Source organism: Pseudophryne corroboree, chromosome 7, assembly GCF_028390025.1.
Source record: "Pseudophryne corroboree isolate aPseCor3 chromosome 7, aPseCor3.hap2, whole genome shotgun sequence".
Classification (NCBI taxonomy): domain Eukaryota; kingdom Metazoa; phylum Chordata; class Amphibia; order Anura; family Myobatrachidae; genus Pseudophryne; species Pseudophryne corroboree.
The window spans coordinates 4,505,048-4,532,857 of record NC_086450.1 but is presented as its reverse complement, the minus strand read 5'-3'; the positions used below and the strand labels follow the sequence as shown (position 1 = coordinate 4,532,857).

General features: G+C 53.6%; 1 protein-coding gene across 35 annotated transcripts in view; it reads left to right on the top strand.

Moving 5' to 3' along the window:
* Window positions 1-4,100: 4,100 nt before the first annotated feature.
* Window positions 4,101-27,810, top strand: part of ABI2 (abl interactor 2) — a 247,883-nt gene continuing 224,173 nt past the window's right edge. For 10 of the 35 annotated variants that reach the window (XM_063932644.1, XM_063932643.1, XM_063932633.1 and 7 more), the window contains exon 1: window positions 4,111-4,561. In XM_063932644.1, coding sequence (XP_063788714.1) covers window positions 4,445-4,561 — 117 coding nt within the window. In that variant the 5' untranslated portion in view covers window positions 4,111-4,444. Of the gene's footprint in view, window positions 4,562-27,810 lie in introns of all 35 variants that reach the window. The other 25 variants (XM_063932638.1, XM_063932637.1, XM_063932632.1 and 22 more) reach the window with 10 other exon arrangements.

Below are 27,810 nucleotides of genomic sequence, written 5' to 3'. Positions count from 1 at the left end.
TACTTTTCTCATAAGTGCCCTGTCCACCAGTTCATCATTCTCCAACTGCGCACTGCGCAGCGATAGAACACATGACACCTTATTAAACATACTTTAAATACCCGATGCCTAGCACCCACAATACATTTAAAGATCGCAACTAGCGCCAGTGCACAGTTTAAAAGTGGCGCCAAGAGCCCATTGTCCTCCTAATGGCGCCGGGCACTAGGGGTTAACCCCTTCAGTGCCGCGGCTGCCATTACACGTGTGGCTGGTTAGTCTCTCCGGTCACAGCCTCTTTTAACTTTTTGTCTTGTAAGTGCGATCTGTGGAATAAAACTGTGTCAATTTTTAAGGATTGCTACACTATGTCCCTCTCTTTTTAAAGTGTTGTTTAGGGTGTCCAGTGAGAAGTAAAAACATCTCATCCCAATGTGGATTTCCTCAGGGCCTCTGGAGTATTCTCTATTTGTTTTGTGATCCAAAGAGAGGAGCAGGTGGAACTGCCTGTCCTGATTTAAGCAAAGGGAGGACAGATTACTCTCATATCCTCATGGTGAATCATTTGCAATTCTTTTGTTTCACTATGGTGGTGAAGGTCTAAATATGGTGGTTGGAGAGCGCTACTGTTAAATACACATTTTTTACCCATTACCTGCTGCACCTACAGAGTGGCACTTACATTCCCGGGAATTACCTCCTGCACCTACAGAGCGGCACTTACATTCCTGGGTATTACCTCCTGCACCTACAGAGCGGCACTTACATTCTCGGGCATTACCTCCTGCACCTACAGAGTGGCACTTACATTCCCGAGCATTACCTCCTGCACCTACAGAGTGGCACTTACATTCCCGGGCATTACCTCCTGCACCTACAGAGCGGCACTTACATTCCCGGGAATTACCACCTGCACCTACAGAGCGGCACTTACATTCCTGGGCATTACCTCCCGCACCTACAGAGTGGTACTTACATTCCTGGGCATCACCTCCCGCACCTACAGAGTGGTACTTACATTCCTGGGCATTACCTCCTGCACCTACAGAGCGGCACTTACATTCCTGGGCATCACCTCCCGCACCTACAGAGTGGTACTTACATTCCTGGGCATTACCTCCTGCACCTACAGAGCGGCACTTACATTCCTGGGTATTACCTCCTGCACCTACAGAGCGGCACTTACATTCCTGGGCATCACCGCCTGCACCTACAGAGTGGTACTTACATTCCTGGGCATCATCGCCTGCACCTACAGAGCGGCACTTACATTCCTGGGCATCACCGCCTGCACCTACAGAGCGGCACTTACATTCCTGGGCATTACCTCCTGCACCTACAGAGTGGTACTTACATTCCTGGGCATTACCTCCTGCACCTACAGAGCGGCACTTACATTCCTGGGTATTACCTCCTGCACCTACAGAGCGGCACTTACATTCCTGGGTATTACCTCCTGCACCTACAGAGCGGCACTTACATTCCTGGGCATCACCGCCTGCACCTACAGAGTGGTACTTACATTCCTGGGCATCACCGCCTGCACCTACAGAGTGGTACTTACATTCCTGGGCATCACCGCCTGCACCTACAGAGCGGCACTTACAGTCCCGGGCATTACCTTCTACACCTACAGAGCGGCACTTACATTCCTGGGCATTACCTCCCGCACCTACAGAGTGGTAATTACATTCCCGGGCATTACCTCATGCACCTACAGAGCGGCACTTACAGTCCCGGGCATTACCTCCTGCACCTACAGAGCGGCACTTACATTCCCGGGCATTACCTCCCGCACCTACAGAGTGGCACTTACATTCCCGGGCATTACCTCCTGCACCTACAGAGTGGCACTTACATTCCCGGGCATTACCTCCTGCACCTACAGCGAGGTACTTACATTCCTGGGCATTACCTCCTGCACCTACAGAGCGGCACTTACATTTCCGGGCATTACCTCCTGCACCTACAGAGCGGTACTTACATTCCTGGGCATTACCTCCTGCATCTACAGAGTGGCACTTACATTCCCGGGCATTACCTCCTCCACCTACAGAGTGGCACTTACATTCCCGGGCATTACCTCCTGCACCTACAGAGTGGTACTTACATTCCTGGGCATTACCTCCTGCACCTACATAGTGGCACTTACATTCCCGGGTATTACCTCCTGCACCTACAGAGAGGTACTTACATTCCTGGGCATTACCTCCTGCACCTACAGAGCGGCACTTACATTTCCGGGCATTACCTCCCGCACCTACAGAGCGGCACTTACATTCCTGGGCATTACCTCCCGCACCTACAGAGTGGCACTTACATTCCTGGGCATTACCTCATGCACCTACAGAGTGGCACTTACATTCCTGGGCATTACCTCCTGCACCTACAGAGTGGCACTTACATTCCCGAGCATTACCTCCTGCACATACAGAGTGGCACTTACATTCCCGGGCATTACCTCCTGCACCTACAGAGCGGCACTTACATTCCCGGGAATTACCTCCTGCACCTACAGAGCGGCACTTACATTCCTGGGTATTACCTCCTGCACCTACAGAGTGGCACTTACATTCCTGGGCATCACCACCTGCACCTACAGAGTGGTACTTACATTCCTGGGCATCACCGCCTGCACCTACAGAGCGGTACTTATAGTCCCGGGCATTACCTCCTGCACCTACAGAGCGGCACTTACATTCCTGGGCATTACCTCCCGCACCTACAGAGTGGTAATTACATTCCCGGGCATTACCTCCTGCACCTACAGAGCGGCACTTACAGTCCCGGGCATTACCTCCTGCACCTACAGAGCGGCACTTACATTCCCGGGCATTACCTCACACACCTACAGAGTGGCACTTACATTCCCGGGCATTACCTCCTGCACCTACAGAGCGGCACTTACATTCCCGGGCATTACCTCCCGCACCTACAGAGTGGCACTTACATTCCCGGGCATCACCTCCCGCACCTACAGAGCGGCACTTACATTCCCGGGCATTACCTCCTGCACCTACAGAGCGGCACTTATATTCCTGAGCATCACCGCCTGCACCTACAGAGTGGCACTTACATTCCCGGGCATAACCTCCTGCACCTACAGAGCGGCACTTACATTCCTGGGCATTACCTCCTGCACCTACAGAGCGGCACTTACATTCTCGGGCATTACCGCCTGCACCTACAGAGTGGCACTTACATTCCCGGGCATTACCTCCTGCACCTACAGAGTGGCACTTACATTCCTGGGCATTACCTCCCACACCTACAGAGCGGCACTTACATTCCTGGGCATTACTTCCTGCACATACAGAGCGGCACTTACATTCCTGGGTATTACCTCCTGCACCTACAGAGCGGCACTTACATTCCTGGGTATTACCTCCTGCACCTACAGAGCGGCACTTACATTCCTGGGCATTGCCTCCTGCACCTACAGAGTGGCACTTACATTCCCGGGCATTACCTCCTGCACCTACAGAGCGGCACTTACATTCCTGGGCATTACCTCCCGCACCTACAGAGTTGCACTTAAATTCCTGGGCATTACCTCCCGCACCTACAGAGTGGCACTTACATTCCCAGGCATTACCTCCTGCACCTACAGAGCGGCACTTACATTCCTGGGCATTACCTCATGCACCTACAGAGTGGCACTTACATTCCCGAGCATTACCTCCTGCACCTACAGAGCGGCACTTACATTCCTGGGCATTACCTCCTGCACCTACAGAGCGGCACTTACATTCCTGGGCATTACTTTCTGCACCTACAGAGCGGCACTTACATTCCTGGGCATCACCGCCTGCACCTACAGAGCGGTGTGAGTGTGACCCCATACATTGGCACAGATGGGGGAGGGGGTATATATATATATATATATATATATATATATATATATATATTATTAATCTGGTGTGAGGTAACACAGTGACGTCACCAGTACAGGGCTGGACACGTGACCGGCCGCTGCCATCAGGTCTCCCCCCCAGCCCGAGCACCCACTCTCTCCCTGTTGCTATAGAGACCATACGAAGCGAAGATGCAGCGAGAGCCGCAGGAGCGCGCACCCCGTGTCTCGGCTCAGCGGCCGGGCTGTCAGTGCGCAGGCGCGCTGTCCTGGGCACGCCCCCTCCTCTACTCTGTGCGCGCAGGTGTGGGGACGCGCACCTTCCCGGCTGACGGGTCAGCCACAGCAGCGGCAGCAGCAGCATCAGGAGTAGCGGCATCTGGCTCTGTGCGCGCCCCCTCCGTTCCCTCACTCACGTCCAGCAGCACTAGTCTGTGCGCGCCTCCCACGCCTCCTCTCAGCCTGTGCGCGCCTCCCCCTCAGTGCGCGCCCCCTCGCTCTCCCTCTCCGCAGTGTACAGCAGCGGGCAGCAGTCAGTGTGTGCAGCGGCGGCTGCGGGGCTCCCGGGAGGAGGAGGAGGATGTGCTGCTGCTGCGGCTGCTGAGAGAGAAGATGGCGGAGCTGCAGATGCTGCTGGAGGAGGAGATTCCCGGCGGCCGACGGGCCCTGCTGGACAGCTACACCAACCTAGAGCGGGTGGCGGACTACTGCGAGAACAACTACATCCAGGTCTGCTGCTGCTGTGTGTGTGTGACCCTGGATGATGCATAGGCATGAGTGAGAGGCAGTGCCCTGTGCTGCCCCAGTTCCACACTGGCTGTGCCCTATAGCCACCCTCCCCTCACACTGGCTGTGCCCTATAGCCACCCTCCCCTCACACTGACTGTGCCCATATACCAACCTCCCCTCACACTGGCTGTGCCCATATACCCTCCCCTCACACTGACTGTGCCCATATACCAACCTCCCCTCACACTGACTGTGCCCATATACCAACCTCCCCTCACACTGGCTGTGCCCTATATACCAACCTCCCCTCACACTGGCTGTGCCCTATATACCCTCCCCTCACACTGGCTGTGCCCTATATACCCTCCCCTCACACTGACTGTGCCCCATATACCCTCCCCTCACACTGACTGTGCCCATATACCAACCTCCCCTCACACTGGCTGTGCCCATATACCCTCCCCTCACACTGACTGTGCCCATATACCAACCTCCCCTCACACTGACTGCCTATATACCATCCTCCCCTCACACTGACTGTGCCCATATACCAACCTCCCCTCACACTGACTGTGCCCATATACCAACCTCCCCTCACACTGACTGTGCCCATATACCAACCTCCCCTCACACTGGCTGTGCCCATATACCAACCTCCCCTCACACTGGCTGTGCCCATATACCAACCTCCCCCTCACACTGGCTGTGCCCATATACCAACCTCCCCCTCACACTGGCTGTGCCCATATACCAACCTCCCCTCACACTGACTGTGCCCATATACCAACCTCCCCTCACACTGACTGTGCCCATATACCCTCCCCTCACACTGGCTGTGCCCATATACCCTCCCCTCACACTGGCTGTGCCCATATACCAACCTCCCCTTACACTGACTGTGCCCATATACCAACCTCCCCTCACACTGACTGTGCCCATATACCCTCCCCTCACACTGGCTGTGCCCATATACCAACCTCCCCTCACACTGACTGTGCCCATATACCAACCTCCCCTCACACTGACTGTGCCCATATACCAACCTCCCCTCACACCGGCTGTGCCCATATACCAACCTCCCCTCACACTGGCTGTGCCCATATACCAACCTCCCCCTCACACTGGCTGTGCCCATATACCAACCTCCCCCTCACACTGGCTGTGCCCATATACCCTCCCCTCACACTGTGCCCATATACCAACCTCCCCTCACACTGGCTGTGCCCATATACCAACCTCCCCTCACACTGGCTGTGCCCTATATACCAACCTCCCCTCACACTGACTGTGCCCATATACCAACCTCCCCTCACACTGACTGTGCCCATATACCAACCTCCCCTCACACTGGCTGTGCCCATATACCAACCTCCCCTCACACTGGCTGTGCCCATATACCAACCTCCCCCTCACACTGGCTGTGCCCATATACCAACCTCCCCCTCACACTGGCTGTGCCCATATACCCTCCCCTCACACTGTGCCCATATACCAACCTCCCCTCACACTGGCTGTGCCCATATACCAACCTCCCCTCACACTGGCTGTGCCCTATATACCCTCCCCTCACACTGACTGTGCCCATATACCAACCTCCCCTCACACTGGCTGTGCCCTATATACCCTCCCCTCACACTGACTGTGCCCATATACCAACCTCCCCTCACACTGGCTGTGCCCTATATACCCTCCCCTCACACTGGCTGTGCCCTATATACCCTCCCCTCACACTGACTGTGCCCATATACCAACCTCCCCTCACACTGTGCCCATATACCAACCTCCCCTCAAACTGACTGTGCCCATATACCAACCTCCCCTCACACTGACTGTGCCCATATACCAACCTCCCCTCACACTGGCTGAGCCCTATATGCCCTCCCCTCACACTGACTGTGCCCATATACCAACCTCCCCTCACACTGGCTGTGCCCTATATACCCTCCCCTCACACTGGCTGTGCCCTATATACCCTCCCCTCACACTGACTGTGCCCATATACCAACCTCCCCTCACACTGTGCCCATACACCAACCTCCCCTCACACTGGCTGTGCCCATATACCAACCTCCCCTCACATTGGCTGTGCCCATATACCAACCTCCCCTCACACTGGCTGTGCCCATATACCAACCTCCCCTCACACTGGCTGTGCCCTATAGCTCCCCTCCCCTCACACTGACTGTGCCCTATGTACCCTCCCCTCACACTGACTGTGCCCTATGTACCCTCCCCTCACACTGACTGTGCCCTATGTACCCTCCCCTCACACTGACTGTGTCCTATGTACCCTCCCCTCACACTGACTGTGTCCTATGTACCCTCCCCTCACACTGACTGTGCCCTATATACCCTCCCCTCACACTGACTGTGCCCTATATACCCTCCCCTCACACTGGCTGTGCCCTATATACCCTCCCCTCACACTGACTGTGCCCATATACCAACCTCCCCTCACACTGGCTGTGCCCTATATACCCTCCCCTCACACTGGTTGTGCCCATATACCAACCTCCCCTCACACTGACTGTGCCCATATACCAACCTCCCCTCACACTGACTGTGCCCATATACCAACCTCCCCTCACACTGGCTGTGCCCTATATACCCTCCCATCACACTGTGCCCATATACCAACCTCCCCTCACACTGGCTGTGCCCATATACCAACCTCCCCTCACACTGGCTGTGCCCTATATACCCTCCCCTCACACTGACTGTGCCCATATACCAACCTCCCCTCACACTGACTGTGCCCATATACCAACCTCCCCTCACACTGGCTGTGCCTTATATACCCTCCCCTCACACTGACTGTGCCCATATACCAACCTCCCCTCACACTGGCTGTGCCCTATATACCCTCCCCTCACACTGGCTGTGCCCTATATACCCTCCCCTCACACTGGCTGTGCCCTATATACCCTCCCCTCACACTGACTGTGCTCATATACCAACCTCCCCTCACACTGACTGTGCCCATATACCAACCTCCCCTCACAGTGACTGTGCCCATATACCAACCTCCCCTCACACTGACTGCGCCCTATATACCCTCCCATCACACTGACTGCGCCCTATATACCAACCTCCCCTCACACTGACTGTGCCCATATACCAACCTCCCCTCACACTGACTGTGCCCATATACCAACCTCCCCTCACAGTGACTGTGCCCATATACCAACCTCCCCTCACACTGACTGTTCCCTATATACCAACCTCCCCTCACACTGACTGTGCCCTATATACCAACCTCCCCTCACACTGACTGTGCCCATATACCAACCTCCCCTCACACTGACTGTGCCCATATACCAACCTCCCCTCACACTGACTGTGCCCTATATACCCTCCCCTCACACTGTGCCCATATACCAACCTCCCCTCACACTGGCTGTGCCCTATATACCCTCCCCTCACACTGAGTGTGCCCATATACCAACCTCCCCTCACACTGACTGTGCCCATTTACCAACCTCCCCTCACACTGGCTGTGCCCTATATACCCTCCCTTCACACTGGCTGTACCCTATAGCCACCCTCCCTTCACACTGGCTGTGCCCTATAGCCACCCTCCCTTCACACTGGCTGTGCCCTGTAGCCACCCTCCCCTCACACTGGCTGTGCCCTATAGCCACCCTCCCCTCACACTGGCTGTGCCCTATATACCCTCCCTCACACTGACTGTGTCCATATACCAACCCCCCCTCACACTGGCTGTGCCCATATACCAACCCCCCCCTCATACTAGCTGTGCCCTATAGCCACCCTCCCCTCACACTGACTGTGCCTTATAGCCACCCTCCCCTCACACTGGCTGTGCCCTGTATACCCTCCCCTCACACTGGCTGTGCCCTGTATACCCTCCCCTCACACTGACTGTGCCCTATATACCCTCCCCTCACACTGGCTGTGCCCTATATACCCTCCCCTCACACTGGCTGTGCCCTATATACCCTCCCCTCACACTGACTGTGCCCATATACCAACCTCCCCTCACACTGACTGTGCCCATATACCAACCTCCCCTCACACTGACTGTGCCCATATACCAACCTCCCCTCACACTGGCTGTGCCCTATATACCCTCCCATCACACTGACTGCGCCCTATGTACCCTACACTCTCACTGACTGTGCCCTATATACCCTCCCCTCTCACTGACTGTGCCCTAAATACCCTCCCCTCACACTGACTGTGCCCATATACCAACCTCCCCTCACACTGGCTGTGCCCTATATACCCTCCCCTCACACTGACTGTGCCCTATATACCCTCTTCTCACACTGACTGTGCCCTATGTACCCTCCCCTCACACTGACTGTGCCCATATACCAACCTCCCCTCACACTGGCTGTGCCCTATATACCCTCCCCTCACACTGGCTGTGCCCTATATACCCTCCCCTCACACTGACTGTGCCCATATACCCTCCCCTCACACTGTGTCCATATACCAACCCCCCTTCCCCCCTCACACTGGCTGTGCCCATATACCAACCCCCCCTCATACTGACTGTGCCCATATACCAACCTCCCCTCACACTGACTGTGCCATATACCAACCTCCCCTCACACTGACTGTGCCCTATAGCCACCCTCCCCTCACACTGACTGTGCCCTATAACCACCCTCCCCTCACACTGACTGTCCCTATATACCCTCCCCTCACACTGGCTGTGCCCTATATTCCCTCCCCTCACACTGGCTGTGCCCTATATACCCTCCCCTCACACTGGCTGTGCCCATATACCAACCTCCCCCTCACACTGGCTGTGCCCATATACCAACCTCCCCCTCACACTGGCTGTGCCCATATACCCTCCCCTCACACTGTGCCCATATACCAACCTCCCCTCACACTGGCTGTGCCCATATACCAACCTCCCCTCACACTGACTGTGCCCATATACCAACCTCCCCTCACACTTCCTGTGCCATATACCCTCCCCTCACACTGTGCCCATATACCAACCTCCCCTCACACTGACTGTGCCCATATACCAACCTCCCCTCACACTGTGCCCATATACCAACCTCCCCTCACACTGACTGTGCCCTATATACCAACCTCCCCTTACACTGACTGTGCCCTATATACCAACCTCCCCTCACACTGACTGTGCCCTATATACCAACCTCCCCTCACACTGACTGTGCCCTGTATACCAACCTCCCCTCACACTGACTGTGCCCTGTATACCAACCTCCCCTCACACTGTGCCCATATACCAACCTCCCCTCACACTGACTGTGCCATATACCAACCTCCCCTCACACTGTGCCCATATACCAACCTCCCCTCACACTGGCTGTGCCCTATATACCAACCTCCCCTCACACTGACAGTGCCCTGTATACCCTCCCCTTACACTGACTGTGCCCATATACCCTCCCCTCACACTGTGCCCTATATACCCTCCCCTTACACTGAATGTGCCCTATGTACCCTCCCCTCACACTGACTGTGCCCTATATACCCTCCCCTCACACTGTGTCCATATAACCTCCCCTCACACTGACTGTGTCCATATAACCTCCCCTCACACTGACTGTGCCCTATATACCCTCCCCTCACACTGACTGTGCCCTATATACCCTCTCCTCACACTGACTGTGCCCATATACCCTCCCCTCACACTGACTGTGCCCTATATACCCTCCCCTCTCACTGACTGTGCCCTATATACCCTCCCCTCACACTGACTGTCCCCATATACCAACCTCCCCTCACACTGACTGTGCCCTATATACCCTCCCCTCACACTGACTGTGCCCTATATACCCTCCCCTCACACTGACTGTGCCCTATATACCCTCTCCTCACACTGACTGTGCCCATATACCCTCCCCTCACACTGACTGTGCCCTATATACCCTCCCCTCACACTGACTGTGCCCTATATACCCTCCCCTCACACTGGCTGTGCCCATATTCCCTGCCCTCACACTGGCTGTGCCCATATACCAACCTCGCCTCACACTGTGCCCATATACCAGTCTCCCCTCACACTGGCTGTGCCCTATATACCAACTTCCCCTCACACTGGCTGTGGCCTATATACCAACTTCCCCTCACACTGGCTATGCCCTATATACCAACCTACCCTCACACTGACTGTACCCTCCCCTCACACTGACTGTACCCTCCACTCACACTGACTGTGCCCATATACCAACCTCCCCTCACACTGACTGTGCCCTATGTACCCTCCCCTCACACTGACTGTACCCTCCCCTCACACTGACTGTGCCCATATACCAACCTCCCCTCACACTGTGCCCATATACTAGTCTCCCCTCACACTGGCTGTGCCCTATATACCAACCTCCCCTCACACTGGCTGTGCCCTATATACCAACCTCCCCTCACACTGACTGTTCCCTATATACCCTCCCCTTACACTGACTGTGCCCTATGTACCCTCCCCTCACACTGACTGTGCCCTATGTACCCTCCCCTCACACTGACTGTGCCCTATATACCCTCCCCTCACACTGTGCCCATATACCCTCCCCTCACACTGACTGTGCCCATATACCAACCTCCCCTCACACTGGCTGTGCCCATATACCAATCTCCCCTCACACTGACTGTGCCCATATACCAACTTCCCCTCACACTGACTGTGCCCATGTACCAACCTCCCATCACACTGATTGTGCCCTATATACCCTCCCCTCACACTGACTGTGCCCTCTATACCCTCCCCTCACACTGACTGTGCCCATATACCCTCCCTTCACACTGACTGTGCCCTATATACTCTCCCCTCACACTGACTGTGCCCTATATACCCTCCCCTCACACTGACTGTGCCCTATATACCCTCTTTTCACACTGACTGCGCCCATATACCAATCTCCCCTCACACTGACTGTCCCCATATACCAACTTCCCCTCACACTGGCTGTGCCCTATAGCTACCCTCCCCTCACACTGACTGTACCCTATGTTCCCTCCCTCACACTGACTGTGCCCTATATACCCTCCCCTCACACTGGCTGTGCCCATAAACCCTGCCCTCACACGGACTGTGCCCATATTCCCTCCCCTCACACTGACTGTGCCCATATACTAACCTCCCATCACACTGGCTGTGCCCATATACCAACCTCCCCTCACACTGTGCCCATATACCAGCCTCCCCTCACACTGGCTGTGCCCTATATACCAACCTCCCCTCACACTGGCTGTGCCCTATATACCAACCTCCCCTCACACTGACTGTGCCCATATACCAACCTCCCCTCACACTGGCTGTGCCCATATACCAACCTCCCCTCACACTGACTGTGCCCTATATACCAACCTCCCCTCACACTGGCTGTGCCCTATATACCAACCTCCCCTCACACTGGCTGTGCCCATATACCAACCTCCCCTCACACTGGCTGTGCCCATATACCAACCTCCCCTCACACTGGCTGTGCCCTATATACCAACCTCCCCTCACACTGGCTGTGCCCATATACCAACCTCCCCTCACACTGGCTGTGCCCATATACCAACCTCCCCTCACACTGGCTGTGCCCTATAGCTCCCCTCCCCTCACACTGACTGTGCCCTATGTACCCTCCCCTCACACTGACTGTGCCCTATGTACCCTCCCCTCACACTGACTGTGCCCTATGTACCCTCCCCTCACACTGACTGTGTCCTATGTACCCTCCCCTCACACTGACTGTGCCCTATATACCCTCCCCTCACACTGTGCCCATATACCCTCCCCTCACACTGACTGTGCCCTATATACCCTCCCCTCACACTGACTGTGCCCTATATACCCTCCCCTCACACTGACTGTGCCCTATATACCCTCCCCTTACACTGACTGTGCCCTATGTACCCTCCCCTCACACTGTGCACTATATACCCTCCCCTCACACTGACTGTGCCCTATATACCCTCCCCTCACTGACTGTGCCCTATATACCCTCCCCTCACACTGACTGTGCCCTATATACCCTCCCCTCACACTGACTGTGCCCATATACCCTCCCCTCACACTGATTATGCCCATATACCCTCCCCTCACACTGACTATGCCCATATACCAACCTCCCCTCACACTGGCGGTTCCCATATACCAACCTCCCCTCTCACTGGCTGTGCCCATATAACTCCCCTCCCCTAACACTGTGCCCATATATCTCCCCTCACACTGACTTTGCCCATATACCAACCTCCCCTCACACTGACTGTGCCCATATACCAACCTCCCCTCACACTGGCTGTGCCCATATACCCTCCCCTCACACTGACTGTGCCCTATAGTCACCCTCCCCTCACACTGGCTGTGCCTATATACCCTCTCCTCACACTGACTGCCCATATACCCTCTCCTCACACTGACTGTGCCCATATACCTTCTCCTCACGCTGTGCCCATATACCATCCTCCCCTCACACTGGCTGTGCCCATATACCATCCTCCCCTCACACTGGCTGTGCCTATATACCATCCTCCCCTCACACTGGCTGTGCCCATATACCATCCTCCCCTCACACTGGCTTTGCCCATATACCATCCTCCCCTCACACTGGCTGTACCCATATACCAACCTCCCCTCACACTGGCTGTGCCCATATACCAACCTCCCCTCACACTGACTGTGCCCATATACAACCCTCCCCTCACACTGGCTGTGCCCATATACAACCCTCCCCTCACACTGGCTGTGCCCATATACCATCCTCCCCTGACACTGACTGTGCCCATATACCCTCCTCACATTGATGTGCATGCCCTTATGCCCTATACTGGTATTATCACACTGATGGCATGCCTTGTACATGTAATGGGTGTGATATGCCAGCTGTCATACTCTGATAATGGGTGTGTGTACTGCCAGCCTTTCCTTACCCCGATGCCCTATACTTGTAATTTTTGTGATATACCAGCATTCCCTGGCTTTGCCCATGTGCCAGTGTGTGTGGATTGCAAATATCTCCTGACACTACTGGCATGTCATACTGTGATAATGGGTGTGTGTACTGCCAGCCTCGACTTACCCTGATGGCATGGTGCCGCCACTCTGCCCATCTGTAATTGGGAGGACCAGTCACCATCCCACCTGTGGATATTAGTGGCTGGTACACATACATTGTGGTTATAGATTGGGTGAGACTGATGTTCTCTCTGGGTGTCATGTATAAGTATTGCTGCCTGATGCTGATCATTATTCCTATGGTGTGTATGTGTGTATATATATATATATATATATATATATATATATATTACACATATTTCTCTGACGTCCTAGTGGATGCTGGGGACTCCGTCAGGACCATGGGATTAGCGGCTCCGCAGGAGACAGGGCACAAAAATAAAGCTTTAGGATCAGGTGGTGTGCACTGGCTCCTCCCCCTATGACCCTCCTCCAAGCCTCAGTTAGGTTTTTGTGCCCGTCCGAGCAGGGTGCAATCTAGGTGGCTCTCCTAAAGAGCTGCTTAGAAAAAGTTTTTAGGTTTTTTATTTTACAGTGAGTCCTGCTGGCAACAGGCTCACTGCAACGAGGGACTTAGGGGAGAAGAAGTGAACTCACCTGCGTGCAGGATGGATTGGCTTCTTAGGCTACTGGACACCATTAGCTCCAGAGGGATCGAACACAGGCCCAGCCATGGAGTCCGGTCCCGGAGCCGCGCCGCCGACCCCCTTGCAGATGCCGAAAAGTGAAGAGGTCCAGAAACCGGCGGCAGAAGACTTTTCAGTCTTCATGAGGTAGCGCACAGCACTGCAGCTGTGCGCCATTGTTGTCACACACTTCACACCAGCGGTCACGGAGGGTGCAGGGCGCTGCAGGGGGCGCCCTGGGCAGCAATGAGAATACCTTGTTCTGGCTAAAAAATGCATCACATATAGCCCCTGGGGCTATATGGATGTATTTAACCCCTGCCAGGCCTCACAAACACCGGAGAAGAGCCCGCCGAAATAGGGGGCGGGGCCTATCTCCTCAGCACACAGCGCCATTTTCCTGCTCAGCTCCGCTGCGAGGAAGGCTCCCAGGACTCTCCCCTGCACTGCACTACAGAAACAGGGTAAAACAGAGAGGGGGGGGCACTTTTTTGGCTTTTTTTGATATATTAAGCTGCTATAAGGGAGACAACACTTCTATAGGGTTGTTCCTATATATTTATAGCGCTTGGGTGTGTGCTGGCAAACTCTCCCTCTGTCTCCCCAAAGGGCTAGTGGGGTCCTGTCTTCGATAAGAGCATTCCCTGTGTGTCTGCTGTGTGTCGGTACGTGTGTGTCGACATGTATGAGGACGATGTTGGTGTGGAGGCGGAGCAATTGCCGGTAATGGTGATGTCACCCTCTAGGGAGTCGACACCGGAATGGATGGCTTTGTTTATGGAATTACGTGATAATGTCAGCACATTACAAAAATCAGTTGACGACATGAGACGGCCGGCAAACCAGTTAGTACCTGTACAGGCGTCTCAGACACCGTCAGGGGCTGTAAAACGCCCTTTACCTCAGTCGGTCGACACAGACCCAGACACGGACACCGAATCTAGTGTCGACGGTGAAGAAACAAACGTATTTTCCAGTAGGGCCACACGTTATATGATCACGGCAATGAAGGAGGCTTTGCATATCTCTGATACTGCATGTACCACAAAAAGGGGTATTATGTGGGGTCTGAAAAAACTACCTGTAGTTTTTCCTGAATCAGACGAATTGAATGAAGTGTGTGATGAAGCGTGGGTTAACCCCGATAGAAAACTGCTAATTTCAAAGAAGTTATTGGCATTATATCCTTTCCCGCCAGAGGTTAGGGCGCGCTGGGAAACACCCCCTAGGGTGGATAAGGCGCTCACACGCTTATCAAAACAAGTGGCGTTACCGTCTCCTGAAACGGCCGCCCTCAAGGATCCAGCGGATAGGAGGCTGGAAACTACCCTGAAAAGTATATACACTCATACTGGTGTTATACTGCGACCAGCCATCGCCTCTGCATGGATGTGCAGTGCTGGGGTGGTTTGGTCGGATTCCCTGACTGAAAATATTGATACCCTAGATAGGGACAGTATTTTATTGACTTTAGAGCAATTAAAGGATGCTTTTCTTTATATGCGAGATGCTCAGAGGGATATTTGCACTCTGGCATCGAGAGTAAGTGCGATGTCCATATCTGCCAGAAGAAGTTTATGGACGCGACAATGGTCAGGTGATGCGGATTCCAAACGGCATATGGAAGTATTGCCGTATAAGGGGGAGGAATTATTTGGGGTCGGTCTATCGGATTTGGTGGCCACGGCAACAGCCGGGAAATCCACCTTTTTACCTCAGGTCCCCTCCCAACAGAAAAAGACACCGTCTTTTCAGCCGCAGTCCTTTCGTTCCTATAGGAACAAGCGGGCGAAAGGACAGTCATATTTGCCCCGAGGCAAAGGAAAGGGTAAGAGAGTGCACCAAGCAGCTTCTTCCCAGGAGCAGAAGCCCCCCCCGGCTTCTGCAAAGCCCTCAGCATGACGTTGGGGCTTTACAAGCGGACTCAGGGGCGGTGGGGGGTCGACTCAAGAATTTCAGCGCACAGTGGGCTCACTCACAGGTGGACCCCTGGATCCTGCAGATAGTATCTCAGGGTTACAGGTTGGAATTCGAGAAGTCTCCCCCTCGCCGGTTCCTAAAGTCTGCTCTGCCAACGTCTCCCTCAGACAGGGCGACGGTATTGGAAGCCATTCACAAGCTGTATTCTCAGCAGGTGATAGTCAAGGTACCCCTCCTACAACAGGGAAAGGGGTATTATTCCACACTATTTGTGGTACCGAAGCCGGACGGCTCGGTAAGACCTATTCTAAATCTGAAATCTTTGAACCTGTACATACAAAAATTCAAGTTCAAGATGGAGTCACTCAGAGCAGTGATAGCGAATCTGGAAGAAGGGGACTTTATGGTGTCCCTGGACATCAAGGATGCTTACCTGCATGTCCCAATTTGCCCTTCACATCAAGGGTACCTCAGGTTCGTGGTGCAAAACTGTCATTATCAGTTTCAGACGCTGCCGTTTGGATTGTCCACGGCACCTCGGGTCTTTACCAAGGTAATGGCCGAAATGATGTTTCTTCTGCGAAGAAAAGGCGTATTAATTATCCCTTACTTGGACGATCTCCTGATAAGGGCAAGGTCCAGGGAACAGCTGGGGGACGTAGTAGCACTAACCCAAGTAGTGCTGCAACAGCACGGGTGGATTCTGAATTTTCCAAAATCTCAATTGACCCCGACGACACGTCTGCTGTTCCTGGGAATGATTCTGGACACGGTTCAGAAAAAGGTGTTTCTTCCGGAGGAGAAAGCCAGGGAGTTATCCGAACTTGTCAGGAACCTCCTAAAACCAGGGAAAGTGTCTGTGCATCAATGCACAAGAGTCCTGGGAAAGATGGTGGCTTCTTACGAAGCGATTCCATTCGGCAGATTCCACGCACAAACTTTTCAGTGGGATCTGCTGGACAAATGGTCCGGATCGCATCTGCAGATGCATCAGCGGATAACCTTATCGCCACGGACAAGGGTGTCTCTTCTGTGGTGGTTGCAGAGTGCTCATCTGTTAGAGGGCCGCAGATTCGGCATACAGGACTGGGTCCTGGTGACCACGGATGCCAGTCTGAGAGGCTGGGGAGCGGTCACACAGGGAAGAAACTTCCAGGGAGTATGGTCAAGCCTGGAGATGTCTCTTCACATAAATATACTGGAGCTAAGAGCGATTTACAATGCTCTAAGCCTGGCAAAACCCCTGCTTCAGGGTCAGCCGGTGTTGATCCAGTCGGACAACATCACGGCAGTCGCCCACGTAAACAGACAGGGCGGCACAAGAAGCAGGAGAGCAATGGCAGAAGCTGCAAGGATTCTTCGCTGGGCGGAAGATCATGTGATAGCACTGTCAGCAGTGTTCATTCCGGGAGTGGACAACTGGGAAGCAGACTTCCTCAGCAGACACGATCTACACCCGGGAGAGTGGGGACTTCATCCAGAAGTCTTCCACATGATTGTGAACCGTTGGGAAGAACCAAAGGTGGATATGATGGCGTCTCGCCTCAACAAAAAACTGGACAGGTATTGCGCCAGGTCAAGAGACCCTCAGGCAATAGCTGTGGACGCTCTGGTAACACCGTGGGTGTTCCAGTCAGTGTATGTGTTTCCTCCTCTGCCTCTCATACCAAAAGTACTGAGAATTATACGGCAAAGGGGAGTAAGAACGATACTCGTGGCTCCGGATTGGCCAAGAAGAACTTGGTACCCGGAACTTCAGGAGATGCTCACGGAAGATCCGTGGCCTCTACCTCTAAGACGGGACCTGCTTCAGCAGGGACCGTGTCTACTCCAAGACTTACCGCGGCTGCGTTTGACGGCATGGCGGTTGAACGCCGAATTCTAAGGGAAAAAGGCATTCCGGAAGAGGTCATTCCTACACTGGTAAAAGCCAGGAAGGAGGTGACTGCACAACATTATCACCGCATTTGGAGATAATATGTTGCGTGGTGTGAGGCCAGGAAGGCCCCCGACGGAGGAATTTCAATTGGATCGATTCCTACATTTCCTGCAAACAGGATTGTCTATGGGTCTCAAATTGGGGTCCATTAAGGTTCAAATTTCGGCCCTGTCGATTTTCTTCCAGAAAGAATTGGCTTCAGTTCCTGAAGTCCAGACTTTTGTAAAAGGAGTACTACATATACAGCCCCCGGTTGTGCCCCCAGTGGCTCCGTGGGACCTTAATGTAGTTTTGGATTTTCTCAAATCCCATTGGTTTGAGCCACTCAAATCGGTGGATTTGAAATATCTTACATGGAAAGTAACCATGCTACTGGCCCTGGCTTCAGCCAGGAGAGTGTCAGAATTGGCGGCTTTATCGTATAAAAGCCCATATCTGATTTTCCATTCGGACAGGGCAGAACTGCGGACGCGTCCTCATTTTCTGCCTAAGGTGGTGTCAGCGTTTCACCTGAACCAGCCTATTGTGGTGCCTGCGGCTACTAGCGATTTGGAGGATTCCAAGTTGCTGGACGTTGTCAGGGCATTGAAAATATATATTTCAAGGACGGCTGGAGTCAGAAAATCTGACTCGCTGTTTATACTGTATGCACCCAACAAGCTGGGTGCTCCTGCTTCTAAGCAGACGATTGCTCGTTGGATTTGTAGCACAATTCAACATGCACATTCTGTGGCAGGCCTGCCACAGCCTAAATCTGTCAAGGCCCATTCCACAAGGAAGGTGGGCTCATCCTGGGCGGCTGCCCGAGGGGTCTCGGCATTACAACTCTGCCGAGCAGCTACGTGGTCGGGGGAGAACACGTTTTATAAAATTCTACAAATTTGATACCCTGGCTGAAGAGGACCTGGAGTTCTCTCATTCGGTGCTGCAGAGTCATCCGCACTCTCCCGCCCGTTTGGGAGCTTTGGTATAATCCCCATGGTCCTTACGGAGTCCCCAGCATCCACTAGGACGTCAGAGAAAATAAGATTTTACTTACCGATAAATCTATTTCTCGTAGTCCGTAGTGGATGCTGGGCGCCCATCCCAAGTGCGGATTATCTGCAATACTTGTACATAGTTATTGTTACAAAAATCGGGTTATTATTGTTTGAGCCATCTTTTCAGAGGCTCCTTTGCATTTATCATACTGTTAACTGGGTTCAGATCACAAGTTGTACAGTGTGATTGGTGTGGCTGGTATGAGTCTTACCCGGGATTCAAAATCCTTCCTTATTGTGTACGCTCGTCCGGGCACAGTATCCTAACTGAGGCTTGGAGGAGGGTCATAGGGGGAGGAGCCAGTGCACACCACCTGATCCTAAAGCTTTATTTTTGTGCCCTGTCTCCTGCGGAGCCGCTAATCCCATGGTCCTGACGGAGTCCCCAGCATCCACTACGGACTACGAGAAATAGATTTATCGGTAAGTAAAATCTTATTATTACACATATATTACACCGCAGCAGGTCTTCATGTGTTTCTTCTTTCTAGTCTTCAGAATCTATATACATGTAGTAATATGTGCGGCTCTGCTTGTGTTTCTCCCCTGTATTTACCAGTAGTATCCTGGAGGCTCCGTCTGTCGTATCACTGCTCTCACAGCTAAACAGGAGTGCATGTCTCTATTATTATTATTATTTGTTATCCTTTATTTATATGGCGCCACAAGGGTTCTGCAGCGCCCAATTACAGAGTACATAAATAATCAATCTGATTTCATATAATATATATTATTCTGTTTTACTTACTGCTGCCTGCTCATAGGCTCTTTGGCTGTGAAAGTGTTAATCTTCCAGTGTGCTGCGATGTGTGTATGTGATATGTTGTGCTGTATGCAGGCTGGTAATGAATGATTTGCCCCGACAGACCTGCAGGGAGGTAGATCCGTCATTGGGAACATATCTGTAATTGCAGAGTATTGTTATGTTGCTCCCACGGTGAGACAGTACATAGGAGGATCAGTGATGTCCCGTGTGTCATATTTTATCACGGATCACTGGGTTGTGAATGTATTGTCTGCATGTGTGTATTACTGATTGGGGGATGATGTTGCCCTGCGTGTACAGTGGGGGAATGATGCTGCCCTACGTGTACAGTGGGGGAATGATGCTGCCCTACGTGTACAGTGGGGGAATGATGCTGCCCTACGTGTACAGTGGGGGAATGATGCTGCCCTACGTGTACAGTGGGGGAATGATGCTGCCCTACGTGTACAGTGGGGGAATGATGCTGCCCTACGTGTACAGTGGGGGAATGATGCTGCCCTACGTGTACAGTGGGGGAATGATACTGCCCTGCGTGTACAGTGGGGGAATGATACTGCCCTGCGTGTACAGTGGGGGAATGATACTGCCCTGCGTGTACAGTGGGGGAATGATACTGCCCTACGTGTACAGTGGGGGAATGATGCTGCCCTACGTGTACAGTGGGGGAATGATGCTGCCCTACGTGTACAGTGGGGGAATGATGCTGCCCTACGTGTACAGTGGGGGGAATGATACTGCCTTGCGCGTACAGTGGGGGAATGATACTGCCCTGCGTGTACAGTGGGGGGAATGATACTGCCTTGCGCGTACAGTGGGGGAATGATACTGCCCTGCGTGTACAGTGGGGGAATGATACTGCCCTGCGTGTACAGTGGGGGAATGATGCTGCCCTGCATGTACAGTGGGGGGAATGATACTGCCCTGCGTGTATTACAGTGGGGGAATGATACTGCCCTGCGTGTACAGTGGGGGAATGATACTGCCCTGCGTGTACAGTGGGGGAATGATGCTGCCCTGCATGTACAGTGGGGGGAATGATACTGCCCTGCGTGTATTACAGTGGGGGAATGATACTGCCCTGCGTGTACAGTGGGGGAATGATGCTGCCCTACGTGTACAGTGGGGGAATGATGCTGCCCTACGTGTACAGTGGGGGAATGATGCTGCCCTACGTGTACAGTGGGGGAATGATGCTGCCCTGCGTGTATTACAGTGGGGGAACGATACTGCCCTGCGTGTACAGTGGGGGAATGATGCTGCCCTGCATGTACAGTGGGGGGAATGATACTGCCTTGCGCGTACAGTGGGGGAATGATACTGCCCTGCGTGTATTACAGTGGGGGAACGATACTGCCCTGCGTGTACAGTGGGGGAATGATGCTGCCCTGCATGTACAGTGGGGGGAATGATACTGCCCTGCGTGTATTACAGTGGGGGAATGATACTGCCTGCGTGTACAGTGGGGGGAATGATACTGCCTGCGTGTACAGTGGGGGAATGATACTGCCCTGCGTGTACAGTGGGGGAATGATACTGCCCTGCGCGTACAGTGGGGGAATGATACTGCCCTGCGTGTACAGTGGGGGAATGATACTGCCCTGCATGTACAGTGGGGGGAATGATACTGCCCTGCGTGTACAGTGGGGGGAATGATACTGCCTGCGTGTACAGTGGGGGGATGATACTGCCCTACGTGTACAGTGGGGGAATGATACTGCCCTGCGTGTACAGTGGGGGAATGATACTGCCCTGCGTGTACAGTGGGGGGAATGATACTGCCCTGCGTGTACAGTGGGGGAATGATACTGCCCTGCGTGTACAGTGGGGGGAACGATACTGCCCTGCGTGTACAGTGGGGGGATGATACTGCCCTACGTGTACAGTGGGGGAATGATACTGCCCTGCGTGTACAGTGGGGGAATGATACTGCCCTGTGTGTACAGTGGGGGGAATGATACTGCCCTGCGTGTACAGTGGGGGGATGATACTGCCCTGCGTGTACAGTGGGGGAACGATACTGCCCTGCGTGTACAGTGGGGGAATGATACTGCCTTGCGTGTACAGTGGGGGAATGATACTGCCCTGCGTGGACAGTGGGGGAATGATACTGCCCTGCGTGGACAGTGGGGGAATGATACTGCCCTCCGTGGACAGTGGGGGAATGATACTGCCCTCCGTGGACAGTGGGGGAACGATACTGCCCTGCGTGTACAGTGGGGGGAACGATACTGCCCTGCGTGTACAGTGGGGGGAACGATACTGCCCTCCGTGGACAGTGGGGGAACGATACTGCCCTGCGTGTACAGTGGGGGGAACGATACTGCCCTCCGTGGACAGTGGGGGAACGATACTCCCCTGCGTGTACAGTGGGGGGAACGATACTGCCTTGCGCGTACAGTGGGGGGGAACAATACTGCCCTCCGTGTACAGTGGGGGAATGATGCTGCCCTGTGTGGACAGTGGGGGAACGATACTGCCCTGCGGGTACAGTGGGGGAACGATACTGCCCTGCGGGTACAGTGGGGGGAACGATACTGCCCTGCGGGTACAGTGGGGGGAACGATACTGCCCTGCGTGTACAGTGGGGGATGATGTTGCCCTGCGTGGACAGTGGGGGAACGATACTGCCCTGCGGGTACAGTGGGGGAACGATACTGCCCTGCGGGTACAGTGGGGGGAACGATACTGCCCTGCGGGTACAGTGGGGGGAATGATACTGCCCTGCGTGTACAGTGGGGGGAACGATACTGCCCTGCGGGTACAGTGGGGGGAACGATACTGCCCTGCGGGTACAGTGGGGGAACGATACTGCCCTGCGTGTACAGTGGGGGGAACAATACTGCCCTGCGGGTACAGTGGGGGGAACGATACTGCCCTGCGTGTACAGTGGGGGGAACGATACTGCCCTGCGGGTACAGTGGGGGGAACGATACTGCCCTGCGTGTACAGTGGGGGGAACGATACTGCCCTGCGTGTACAGTGGGGGAACGATACTGCCCTGCGTGTACAGTGGGGGGAACGATACTGCCCTGCGGGTACAGTGGGGGGAACGATACTGCCATGCGTGTACAGTGGGGGAAACGATACTGCCCTGCGTGTACAGTGGGGGAAACGATACTGCCCTGCGTGTACAGTGGGGGAAACGATACTGCCCTGTGTGTACAGTGGGGGAAACGATACTGCCCTGTGTGTACAGTGGGGGAACGATACTGCCCTGCGGGTACAGTGGGGGAACGATACTGCCCTGCGTGTACAGTGGGGGGAACGATACTGCCCTGCGTGTACAGTGGGGGGAACGATACTGCCCTGCGGGTACAGTGGGGGGAACGATACTGCCCTGCGTGTACAGTGGGGGGAACGATACTGCCCTGCGTGTACAGTGGGGGGAACGATACTGCCCTGCGTGTACAGTGGGGGGAACGATACTGCCCTGTGTGTACAGTGGGGGGAACGATACTGCCCTGCGTGTACAGTGGGGGAAACGATACTGCCCTGTGTGTACAGTGGGGGGAACGATACTGCCCTGCGTGTACAGTGGGGGAGTGATGCTGCCCTGCGTGTACAGTGGGGGGAGTGATGCTGCCCTGCGTGTACAGTGGGGGGAGTGATGCTGCCCTGCGTGTACAGTGGGGGAGTGATGCTGCCCTGTGTGTACAGTGGGGGGAGTGATGCTGCCCTGCGTGTACAGTGGGGGGAGTGATGCTGCCCTGTGTGTACAGTGGGGGGAGTGATGCTGCCCTGCGTGTACAGTGGGGGAACGATACTGCCCTGTGTGTACAGTGGGGGGAGTGATGCTGCCCTGCGTGTACAGTGGGGGAGTGATGCTGCCCTGTGTGTACAGTGGGGGGAGTGATGCTGCCCTGCGTGTACAGTGGGGGAACGATACTGCCCTGCGGGTACAGTGGGGGGAACGATACTGCCCTGCGTGTACAGTGGGGGGAACGATACTGCCCTGCGTGTACAGTGGGGGGAACGATACTGCCCTGCGGGTACAGTGGGGGGAACGATACTGCCCTGCGTGTACAGTGGGGGGAACGATACTGCCCTGTGTGTACAGTGGGGGGAACGATACTGCCCTGCGTGTACAGTGGGGGAAACGATACTGCCCTGTGTGTACAGTGGGGGGAACGATACTGCCCTGCGTGTACAGTGGGGGAGTGATGCTGCCCTGCGTGTACAGTGGGGGGAGTGATGCTGCCCTGCGTGTACAGTGGGGGGAGTGATGCTGCCCTGCGTGTACAGTGGGGGAGTGATGCTGCCCTGTGTGTACAGTGGGGGGAGTGATGCTGCCCTGCGTGTACAGTGGGGGGAGTGATGCTGCCCTGTGTGTACAGTGGGGGGAGTGATGCTGCCCTGCGTGTACAGTGGGGGAACGATACTGCCCTGTGTGTACAGTGGGGGGAGTGATGCTGCCCTGCGTGTACAGTGGGGGAGTGATGCTGCCCTGCGTGTACAGTGGGGGAGTGATGCTGCCCTGTGTGTACAGTGGGGGGAGTGATGCTGCCCTGCGTGTACAGACTGCAGTCTCCTCCACTGGGTCAGATGTCATTAAACCATTTTGCTGCAATGAATACTTCAGTGTGTGCTCTGTAGCGTGTAATTCTGTCCCGATGACTGTAATGTTAGATATTAGGGCTAAGGGGTCAGTGTCATTGCCCCTGCTAGTGAAGGACGTGTCGGCAGTATGTGATGATGACACCACTCAGAGCATCACATCACATATGGGGCACACTGTTACACCACCCTCCTGCTGCTGCCTTACCCAATGTAATAAACATTAATCCATAGAAATAGTCATTTTGTAGGTTTTTATTCTCCTGTTATAGCCCCAAAAAATGGGTAGACTCCAATGTTTCTGATCAGAATGTGTGGGTGGTCCTCGCTTCCCCTGTGGTCTCACGTGGGTCCGGGCAGCAACGCTTTACACCTGGCTGATCCAGCTACAACACACAAAGCAGGTCACCTCCCGGAGAATGACCCTGGGGTGCAGTTCAACACACATTACCAAATTCAATCCCTTCTTTTCATTATCATTCATGATGAGATCTGGGCTTTGACTGGGCCATTCGTGAGTTCTGTGTAATTGATGTGAGGGTACAGAAGGAGGCATGCCAGGGGGGCAGTGGCAGAGCTGGCACACCAGATACATAAACGGTGCTTATTAGCCAGTGATTGGGGTCACTACGGTCTCTCTGCCGCCTGCGCTGACGATGTGACCTGTATGCTTTACAGCGGGAAATACTGTCAGTCTGTGTGACATCATTGTTGTGTGGTTACATTGTTGCATATAACGTTTAATGTACTCCATTTTAGATACACTGATATATGAGAGAAATTAATTTACTTGGAATAGATTATAGGGCCACTTTAATAGTTTAAAACCTTTGAAATATACCTCGGAGTTTATCAGATATGCAAATATCCATTTTCTGTGCTAGAGTTGCACTTATCCTGAAGAACATGGGGGGGTATTTCAGACCTGATCGCAGCAGCAAAATTGTGGGGCAGATGTAACATGTGCAGAGAGAATTAGATTTGGGTGGGGGGAGGTGTTCAAACTGAAATCTAAATTGCAGTGTAAAAATAAAGCAGGCAGTATTTACCCTGCACAGAAACAATTAACCCACCCAAATCTAACTCTCTCTGCACATGTTACATCTGCCCCCCTCCCTGCAGTGCACATGGTTTTGCCCAACTGCTTTCAAATTTGCTGCTGCGATCAACTCAGAATTACCCCCAGTGTAATTACATAGATCAGGTGATAACTTTACACATTTGGTTTCACTCTGACAAAATTAATTTGTTGCACCGATGATGTGGGGTCAATGCGTTTAAAAAAAACTTTTCTCTGACGTCCTAGTGGATGCTGGGACTCCGTCAGGACCATGGGGAATAGCGGCTCCGCAGGAGACAGGGCACAAAATTTAAAAGTTTGACCACTAGGTGGTGTGTACTGGCTCCTCCCCCTATGACCCTCCTCCAAGCCTCAGTTAGGTTTTTGTGCCCGTCCGAGCAGGGTGCAATCTAGGTGGCTCTCCTAAAGAGCTGCTTAGAAAAAGTTTGTTAGGTTTTTTATTTTCAGTGAGTCCTGCTGGCAACAGGCTCACTGCAACGAGGGACTTAGGGGAGAAGAAGTGAACTCACCTGCGTGCAGGATGGATTTGCTTCTTAGGCTACTGGACACTAGCTCCAGAGGGACGATCACAGGTACAGCCTGGATGGGTCACCGGAGCCGCGCCGCCGACCCCCTTGCAGATGCCGAATAGAGAAGAGGTCCAGAAACCGGCGGCAGAAGACGTCTCAGTCTTCATGAGGTAGCGCACAGCACTGCAGCTGTGCGCCATTGCTCTCCGCACACTTCACACCAGCGGTCACTGAGGGTGCAGGGCGCTGGGGGGGGCGCCCTGGGCAGCAATGTAATATACCTATTCTGGCTAAAATATATCACATATAGCCCCTGGGGCTATATGGATGTATTTAACCCCTGCCAGGTTCCAAAAAAACCGGGTGAAGAAGCCCGCCGAAAAGGGGGCGGGGCCTATTCTCCTCAGCACACAGCGCCATTTTCCTGCCCAGCTCCGCTGCGAGGAAGGCTCCCAGGACTCTCCCCTGCACTGCACTACAGAAACAGGGTAAAAACAGAGAGGGGGGGCACTTATTGGCGATATTTATAATATTTGAGCTGCTATAAAGGGAACACACTTATTAAGGTTGTCCCTATATATATTTATAGCGCTTGGGTGTGTGCTGGCAAACTCTCCCTCTGTCTCCCCAAAGGGCTAGTGGGGTCCTGTCTTCTATCAGAGCATTCCCTGTGTGTCTGCTGTGTGTCGGTACGTGTGTGTCGACATGTATGAGGACGATGTTGGCGTGGAGGCGGAGCAATTGCCTGTAATGGTGATGTCACCCCCTAGGGAGTCGACACCAGAATGGATGGCTTTGTTTATGGAATTACGGGATAGTGTCAGCACGCTACAAAAGTCGGTTGACGACATGAGACAGCCGGCAAACCAGTTAGTACCTGTCCAGGCGTCTCAGACACCGTCAGGGGCTGTAAAACGCCCTTTACATCAGTCGGTCGACACAGACCCAGACACTGACACTGAATCCAGTGTCGACGGTGAAGAAACAAACGTATTTTCCAGTAGGGCCACACGTTATATGATCACGGCAATGAAGGAGGCTTTGCATATCTCTGATACTGCAAGTACCACAAAAAGGGGTATTATGTGGGGTGTGAAAAAACTACCGATAGTTTTTCCTGAATCAGAGGAACTGAATGAAGTGTGTGATGAAGCGTGGGTTACCCCAGATAGAAAACTGCTAATTTCAAAGAAGTTATTGGCATTATACCCTTTCCCGCCAGAGGTTAGGGCGCGCTGGGAAACACCTCCTAGGGTGGATAAGGCGCTCACACGCTTATCAAAGCAAGTGGCGTTATCGTCTCCTGATACGGCCGCCCTCAAGGATCCAGCTGATAGGAGGCTGGAGAATACATTAAAAAGTATATACACACATACGGGTGTTATACTGAGACCAGCAATCGCCTCAGCCTGGATGTGCAGTGCTGGCGTGGCTTGGTCGGAGTCACTGTCTGAAAATATTGATACCCTGGATAGGGACAGTATTTTACTGACTATAGAGCAGTTAAAGGATGCATTTCTTTATATGCGAGATGCACAGAGAGATATTTGCACTCTGGCATCAAGAGTAAGTGCGATGTCCATATCTGCCAGAAGAAGTTTATGGACGCGCCAGTGGTCAGGTGATGCGGATTCCAAACGACATATGGAAGTATTGCCGTATAAGGGGGAGGAATTATTTGGGGTCGGTCTATCGGATCTGGTGGCCACGGCAACGGCCGGAAAATCCACCTTTTTACCCCAGGTCACCTCCCAGCAGAAAAAGCCGCAGGCTTTTCAGCCGCAGTCCTTTCGTTCCTATAAGAAGAAACGAGCAAAAGGACATTCCTATTTGCCCCGAGGCAAAGGAAAGGGTAAGAGAC